This window comes from Lygodium microphyllum, chromosome 18, assembly GCF_053477565.2.
Source record: "Lygodium microphyllum isolate KBCC chromosome 18, Lygodium_microphyllum_v1.1.10, whole genome shotgun sequence".
Taxonomy (NCBI): domain Eukaryota; kingdom Viridiplantae; phylum Streptophyta; class Polypodiopsida; order Schizaeales; family Lygodiaceae; genus Lygodium; species Lygodium microphyllum.
The window spans coordinates 106,252,727-106,260,826 of NC_141152.1; the positions used below are offsets into that span (position 1 = coordinate 106,252,727).

General features: G+C 42.5%; 1 protein-coding gene across 1 annotated transcript; it reads right to left on the reverse strand.

Moving 5' to 3' along the window:
* Nucleotides 1-288: 288 nt before the first annotated feature.
* On the reverse strand, nucleotides 289-2,387 carry LOC148021228 (linamarin synthase 2-like). The gene is made up of 2 exons (XM_087699058.1): nucleotides 1,542-2,387; nucleotides 289-1,455 (listed from the first exon to the last, which is right to left on the reverse strand). Exons 1-2 carry the CDS (start codon nucleotides 2,206-2,208, stop codon nucleotides 476-478), a joined length of 1,647 nt encoding a protein of 548 aa, XP_087555184.1. The 5' UTR covers nucleotides 2,209-2,387; the 3' UTR covers nucleotides 289-475.
* Between the last annotated feature and the right edge of the window lie 5,713 nt (nucleotides 2,388-8,100).

Below are 8,100 nucleotides of genomic sequence, written 5' to 3' on the forward strand. Positions count from 1 at the left end.
CAAATGCATTTCCCATAAGAGAATTGCAATTAAATAAAAAGTGTCAACTTTTTCACTAACTCCAAAGTTCAGCATTGCTAAGGGTTATTTTGATAAATTTTCATGCAATTTTGAGAATCCAATTTTTATAGATAACAATTTTTTACTTGAAACTTGCTCCAAATCTTCAATTCTACTTTCTAACAATATTGGTAAATTTCCATCCAATTCCAATATCATTTGCACATGTCACTTCAAATATAGTGAAATTGAACGCGAGGGAGAGCACTCACCTTTGTGGCAAATTACAAGCCTATACTCAATATCATTGGAAAATGATAAGACAATGTATTAATAAGAAATGCCATTTCGCAAAATATAAACATTTTCTCACTTGGGTTAGAGTGGAAAGAATTACAATAACGAAAAATAGGGCAATAGGACTCTCAAAAGTGCACAACGCAGTAGAGGCCCCTACGCGGCTGCAAAAATCGAGCTACACGGATTGAAGATGTTCCTTGTCAACGATCGATCGAAGGAATCGCTGCAAGTCCAAGGTAGAGGAGCCCTGAGGTAGGGTAGCCTGTCTCACGGCTTGTCGAAGCTTCCTTGCGTTTCTTCTTAGACGACGGCCTTCATCATCTTGGAGAGCCATTGTGACAACGCGGGCCACCTCCTGGCTATCGAGGCCGGGCGAACGCTTGAACTCCAGCCCGACCTTCCAAATGTCGACGATGTACCTGCAGCAGGTGGGCTGATCGGAGAAGATGGGGAAGGGCAGGATGGGCACCCCGGCGCTGATGCTCTCCAGGGTGGAGTTCCAGCCGCAGTGCGACAGGAAGGCACCAGTGGCCCTGTGCGACAGCACCTGCAGCTGCGGCGCCCACGATATTATCATGCCCCGCTCTTTCGTCTCTTCCAAGAAACCCTCCGGAAGGATATCCGACAGGTTCTTCAAGGACGACCGCGGCCTTATCACCCACAGGAAGGGTTGCCCACTCGCTTGCACGCCAGCCGCGATCGTCCGCCATTCCTGAGTCGAAGGAGTGATCAGGGTTCCGAAGGATATATACAGCACGGAGGCCTCCTTGTGCTGGTCGAGCCACTTGATGCAATCCGTGTTCCCCTCCAGAAGGCCCGCGCCCACACGCGTGTCGCTAACTGCTGCCGTGTCACTACTGGGCTCGTGCAGGAACGTTGTGGGGAGGAGCGGCCCTACCATGTGGATGGAGAGAGACCCGCCCTTGGCTGCCCGCAGCGTCTCGCAGGACTCGATCTCCAGCTCGTAGACGGAGTTGATGACAGCGCACTTGCATTCTGTCAGCACGTCCATCTGATACTTCGCGAGCTGGTATGTCCGGTCGTCGACACTCTCGACGTGGAGCAAGCTCGGGATATCGGACGGTCGCAAGGGAGGTATGCCGGGTAGATAGTCCACAAGTCGTCCGCCTTCATCATCATGAGGATTGATGCTATCTGCGAATCAACAAAATTTCCTTAAAACTCTCGGAAACTAACAGATTCGACGATGTTATGAAACATTTGTGAGGGAATTGACGTGCCTGGCTTGCGGTAGGGGAAGAAGCCGTTGCGTTCGAGGAGGTGGGTGTGGTAGTAGATGTCCAGCACCGACGCCGACTGCGTCCAGAAGAACACGCTGGGCACGCCCACTTCGCAGGCCACGCCGTGCGCCCACGGACAGAACGACCCGAACACCACGCAGCTGACGCGTGTCCCGTCGTCTCCGCCCTTGTGCAGTCTAACGAGAAGGTCCTTGAAGGGCTCTCTCATGTTGAGGGTGCCCTGGTAGAAATCCTTGGCGTGTGACAGAAAATCCGAGTAGTCGAAATCGTCGGGAAGCCCATTTTCTATCCAGACGAATTCAATCAGGGGCTTGGAATCTGCCGCGTTGGTAATGTTGTTGCTGCCGATGCGCTCGTGGTTGTGCCTGTTGTTGACGAAGGTGACCCTGAAGCCGTGCTCGGCAGCCAAGGCCTTTCCGAACTGGACCATGGGGTTGATGTGGCCCTGCAGAGGGTAAGGCAACAGCACTGCATGAGGCCTGGATCTTGTGGTAATCTCTTTCCCATTGATCCCACTGTCGCCTCCGTAATCTAACACTCCAGTACTAGATGTGGCTTGGCTTTTGCTACTTGTTACGCTACCATTACCATTTGCTGAACCCGCAGGAGTCTCGCAAGAAGAGATCACTTCCTCACTGATAGTCATGTAGGCTGAACAATCTCACAGCTGGAGTGTGGGTTGTTGCTAAGCGCGACAAGAATTGGAATAAGTACAGCCCACTGAATCCGGTCAATTACCATGAAACAATCATGAATGGCTATGGAGACCATTTATATCACGAAACAACCGCTAACTTTCATGTTATCTTGCGGCACACGGAACGACTTGGCTGCCGTGGGAGTAGCACAAAAAGTCAAGCATTTGATTCAAGAACCTTATGGGAGAAAAGGCTTTAATACTATCAATAATTAGACTACCGTCTGCAAGGGACGTCCAAAAACGGACTGTTCCGATTTTTTATTTGGAACTTTGGAATCAATAGTCAGGCAAAAAGCCTCTCACACTTTTCGTGTAGAACTACGCCTACATTTCTCATATGGGTTGCATTAGATGATAAGAGAAACCCTCTCATAAGGCATACAAATGTGTAAGGGCACGTGTGTAAGTATGTATTCAAGTATGGACTGTGTATGTGTGTGTTTACATGATATGGATATATTGTACATTTAAAAAAGTCAAATCCTATCTAGAGTCTAGGCACACCATATGAAGTACACTACCATTTATCTCTATCTCTTCTCAAGCCTCTCTTCTCGTTCCCTAAGACAACATTTATCTCTATCCATGGTGGCTTCTTTCTAGCCATATCATCATGTGCATAGTAGGATGTGAAGTTTAAATAGAGGAGACGCGTTTCAGTCTCTTCCTTGCATTAGAGTCTAGATAGCCAAGAGTTTGTGAATGTAAAAGCTAACAAAAATTGCATTTAATGAAACCTATTGAGAACAACAAAGCTTCAAAATGAAGCCTATTTCTAGGATTCTAAAGTGGAATGTGTATACTTTTTGAAACCTTAGCATTGGTTGCAAATTTGAGACCTATTCTCACCCCTAACAATTTGATTAACAAGCTAAAATATAGGTGGCTTCTAAATTAAATGCTTCAAAGTAACAATGTGATTAATAAGCTAAAAAAGAGATGGCTTTCTAGTTTAGACACTTCAAAGCTACCTCACATTTCACAAAGAAGCCTAAAAAAATGAAAAAACCTTCAAGCTTAACATTTGTATTGGTGTTCCCTCTGAAGAAAATTCAAAAGTAGAGACCATTCCCATCTCTTTTATAATATCATGTGTTCAAAGGGTATGAAGGAATACCCTTTCTTTACATGATATAAGGCCATAAAAATGGCCCCTGTACTAAACTTGTGGATTTTTTTTCAACTTGTAATTTAAAAACCCATTTTATAAATATAATCTTGTAAATTTTACTAAGTAAAATACCCTTGATTTTGAACTCATGTGGTATTTACATGTTCTATAGGGTGCACCCCGGGGCCGTGGTCATCATCTTATTCAATTGCCTACCCAATACCAATTGGGCTTGTGTATCGACTATGATGATTATAGACTCTCCCTTTGAGTAACTAGCCTTCCTCCATGTAGGTGATGACTTCAACAATCTCTTCAATTTCTTCATAGCTATAGTGTGCTTCTAACCCCACTCAAATGTTTTTCCTTTCCTCAATGATTGAAAGAGATCATTAGTCAAATTTGCAAAATGAGGGATCCATCTATACTACTCTAGAATTGAAATATATATAAGACCTCTTACCTATCCTATGTGGCATAGGTAGAAACTACTCCACCCCTTCATATATTTTAAAAAAAACTTTCAAGAAATAATATCCTTTCAAAAATAGTTTTTCCATTAAAAGTTGGAACTACAAAAATAGTATGCTCAACATTGAATAGAGGGAAAGATGGGTGCGAGATATAACTTTGCTTTTGCAAGTGAAAATTTTCATTACAAATGTAACAAAATTAATTATAAGTATAGTATACTCCTAAAGACTTTGCTATGCAAGAGATGAAGCTTCACTAACCATAAATGTCCAAAGGTATGTCACATTTGAGAGAACTGTCAAAGAGTGCCATCACAGAAATATGTTAGAAGTAGTAGGCATAGACATATCTATTTCCAGTAACATGAGCTTTACCACAAGTGTTTAGAGGTTGAGGTTACATGTGTCCATTTGATTTGATGATGACTATCAAAGTTACTCAGCTTTTTTAGAATATGTACAAGTCACATCACATATCATATACAACACCGAGCTCCCACTACCCTCTCCAATATTTTGACAGGTTGGTGTTCATTTCAAGCCTTCTATGCAACACAACCATAATTTGTATATAGGTGACAAGTCATATCTTGGATTGCATGCTCAGCAATCTCAAACAGCTTAAGTTTAGTATCATATATCAAGTACAAGTAGGTCTCTCTTAGTCCTCCTAATGTTTTGTAGCATATAGAATAGAATGCAATAATATAATAGAATAAAATAAAACTAAGGCTCAAACACATCATCGAACATCAATACAAATCTCCAAATCCCTAATGCATCAACGGCCTACTCTAAAGGCCAAAATACATAAGGTCACATGCATCAAAGACCGAGTTAGCACTCAAGGATGTGCACCTAGAGAGAGAGAGAGAGAGAGAGAGAGAGAGAGAGAGAGAGAAGCTCCCTTGGTGGTACGATATTGGCTTTGGAATATTTTAAATATGCTCCTTGACTAAGCTTCCAAAGAAAGAGAACGAAGAGGTTTCTAAGAGAGATGAGAGAAGGAGAGTCACCTCCACGACAATAATAATTCACAACACCTGAGATAGCAAATCAATGGTACCTTGATCTGAAAAAAGGCTACAAAACTTGTGTATGTTATCTACAAATCATGAGAGAGAGAGAGAGAGCATTAATACAAGATATGTGAAGAAATAACCAATACCATTAAATAGAGCAAAACCTACTCTCCTGTCTTTGTGCTACCTCAAGAATCAAATGCAATATGGAGGCTAATGTGTTGATGATGCTTCTTCTTCTTCTTCTTCTTCTTCTTCTTTGTCTTCTAATTTGCTGGTATGCTACTTGTGCTTCTTCTTCTTCATTCATTGTTGTTTCTTCTTCATCTTTGTCTTCTTCTTTGGCTTCTTCTTTATCTTCTAATATGATGCTACTCTCACAGCTGCTTCTTGTGCTATGGTAGACTTCTCTTCTTCGCAAAATGTTGTCCTAGAAGGATGGAGGGTTTAGTTTTACCTCACCTAAACAAAATGGATGGTTCGATTTTGCCACTTTATGATGGGAAAATTGTGCCGTGTTGAATGGAAAGACCTATTATGCCCCATTTGGATGAGCCCTAGAGGATGGATGGCCCTATTTCCCCATCTCTCTGAGTAGTGTGGATATCCTCACGGGGGATTTACTAGTAGTAATAAGGAGACGTCACCTACGTGCAAGAAATATATGAAAATACCCCTTATCTACCCCCTATTTATGGGACCTTGCCTTATAAAATGTACCTTCCTTCACTTAAATAATCCCCCTCCCTTACACTCATGTGGTACCATACGCTAAACCCTAGTGGACCCCTCGGGGATATCCTATGCACAAGTTTAACGTGAATAATAGTTTAATAATATTGCTAGCTTATCCCAAGACTGCAAGCTTCTCCTCTCTCACATAACACAAACAATTTGACGCAGTGTTAAAATCATCTTTAAGATGCATTTGCTCGACAACAAATCTACCAATATTTTTGTATAGCTTTTCCTGCAAATTAGTAAAACTCCTTCGTTCAAATTGAATCCCATCAATAGAATGAGATTCTTGAAATGAGCTAGTGGCGCAAGTTTTTCAGACTTTGGCTGATAATCTAGTTCGAAAAGAGAGATCTATTCCAACAAGTGGCCACATCCTTTTCCAATCCTTTCACTTTATTGAGTGTGTAGTATACAAAGTTGTAGGAAAGAGGATGGCCATGACTACCATTTAGAAAAAATTGCAGCAAATCGCATGACTGTCAATTCTATTGCACTATGACACTAGGTTCTGAAAAGCACTAGAAAATCCCCTTCTACAAATAACGGGTGAGATTATTCTAGTTGCGGCCCCTCATATCACACCGCCAATTATGAGTAGCTATGAACTGATGTATCATCAAAAGCCTTCCTGCTCACATTCAATCTTACAAGTGTGTTTACACATTGTGCTAGGGTCCAGGGTGTTGAGATATCGAGCTCCACTCGTGATATGCTAGGGTGACCGTTGTGCATTTATGTCACCGACTTGTTAGTTGCAGATGCGGTTGGTACACCGCCCATGAATAATAGCTAGATGACAGCTACCCTTATCTACTCTAGTTCGTGGCTCAGTTAGTATGCCACCTTAGTTAGTTGAGTTTGGTTTGAGACCCATATATAGGGTTCTTCTATTTCTTTGTATAAGAGTTCTTTTGGCTTCCACAACTAAGAAGAGGAAAACTGTTTTCAGCCTCCACCCTTGTGTGTATTCCCCCATTGTGCAAGCAAGAAAGCTATAAGTGAGACTCCTTCCTTCTCTCCCACAATCTTGATATGGTATCAGAGCCTTGTTCGTGGTAAGGATCTCAAGAAAGAAAACCAAGTTCGCGGTGTTCTGGTAAGAGGAGCAGTGTTGCTTTCATTTTCTGTTTTGGGAGTAGATCTCTGCAGGTAGCACAGTCGGAAATTGCAAGAGTGCATTGTCTTTGCAGCTTTGATTTTGGCCATTTCGGGGCCTGTTTTGGAGGCTGAAGTTTTCTGCATGCACTCAGGAAAAGGCCTAGTTTTATGCTGTGCGACCACTGTTCTATAGGTCGGTGAAAAGTTACTGTAGAAATTGCATCGTATACCTGTGCGCAGAGACATTGGGAGTTACAGAACCATCCTTGTTGCCTGCTGATGCAAAATCGTCACTAGGAAGTGACTGTGTGGTCAAATACCACTTTCGTCAGTTTTGCAGATTTGCCCTTGTGAGGCTGAAGCTGTGTTCTTTGCAGTGGCAGAATTTTTTGCAGTGTTCTGTAATGGCGTCTGATTCTCTTTCACAGATTGTCACTGAAAAGCTTGACAAGAACAACTTCCAAGCATGGAAGTTTAGAATGATGAATTTCCTTATGGGAAAAGGATATTGGGAATTTGTTGCAGGAAATGAAGAAGAACCAGTTCTTCCTGATGTTCCCACTCAACAGCAAATGCAGGCATTTAAAGCATGGCATGAGAGAGCCAAGAAAGTTATGTACTGGCTGTCTATCAGCATTTCAGACTCTATGATTGTGCATATTCAAGATGCAAGTACGCCAAAGGAGGCATGGGATACTTTGTCGAAAATGTATAGCACAAATACGCAAGCCAGGAAAATGCAGCTCAAGCAAGAGTTGCATAATGTGCAAAGAGAAAATATGAGCATCAATGACTACCACATGAAGGTGAAGAAGATTGTAGATGCACTTGCTTCCATTGGGTCGCCAGTGGAAGATGATGATTTAGTTTCTGTGACCTTGAATGGTCTAGGAAAGGATTATGCACAGTTCCGAACATCCATTTCCGTCCGTGAAAGATTTTCTGATTTTGAGGAGTTGATTGCTCTTCTAATTTCTGAGGAGCAGAGAAATGGTGGTGCATCTTCTTTAGGAGGAACTTCAAAAGAAGCTGTCTTCTACTCAAATACTGGAAGAGGTAGAGGCAGAGGCAGAGGAGGCCGATCTGGAGGCTGTGGTAGAAATCAGAATATGCAGCAAACTCAAGAAAACCAGTCCCATGGAGGAGGACGTGGTAACTCTAGAGGCAGGGGGAGCCAAAGAGGTCGTGGTGGATGGCAGAGAGGCCAAAATGCAAACAGTAATGTTGAATGCTACTACTGTGGTAAAATGGGTCATATGGCTAAAGACTGTTATAAAAAGCAGAATGACATCATGAATGGAAAACTGCAACAAGGGAATTATGCATCTTCTAGTAGACAGGGTGATGACAGAAACGAGCATTTGTTTATGGTGCAGCACATGAACAATTCTGT

Bases quoted from the DNA above. Each gene is read 5' to 3' on its own strand.
- LOC148021228 (XM_087699058.1), bottom strand. From the start codon at position 2,208: ATGACTATCAGTGAGGAAGTGATCTCTTCTTGCGAGACTCCTGCGGGT. The intron at 1,456-1,541 runs GCACGTCAATTC...GTTGATTCGCAG, and splicing joins CTTCCCCTACCGCAAGCCAG to ATAGCATCAATCCTCATGAT.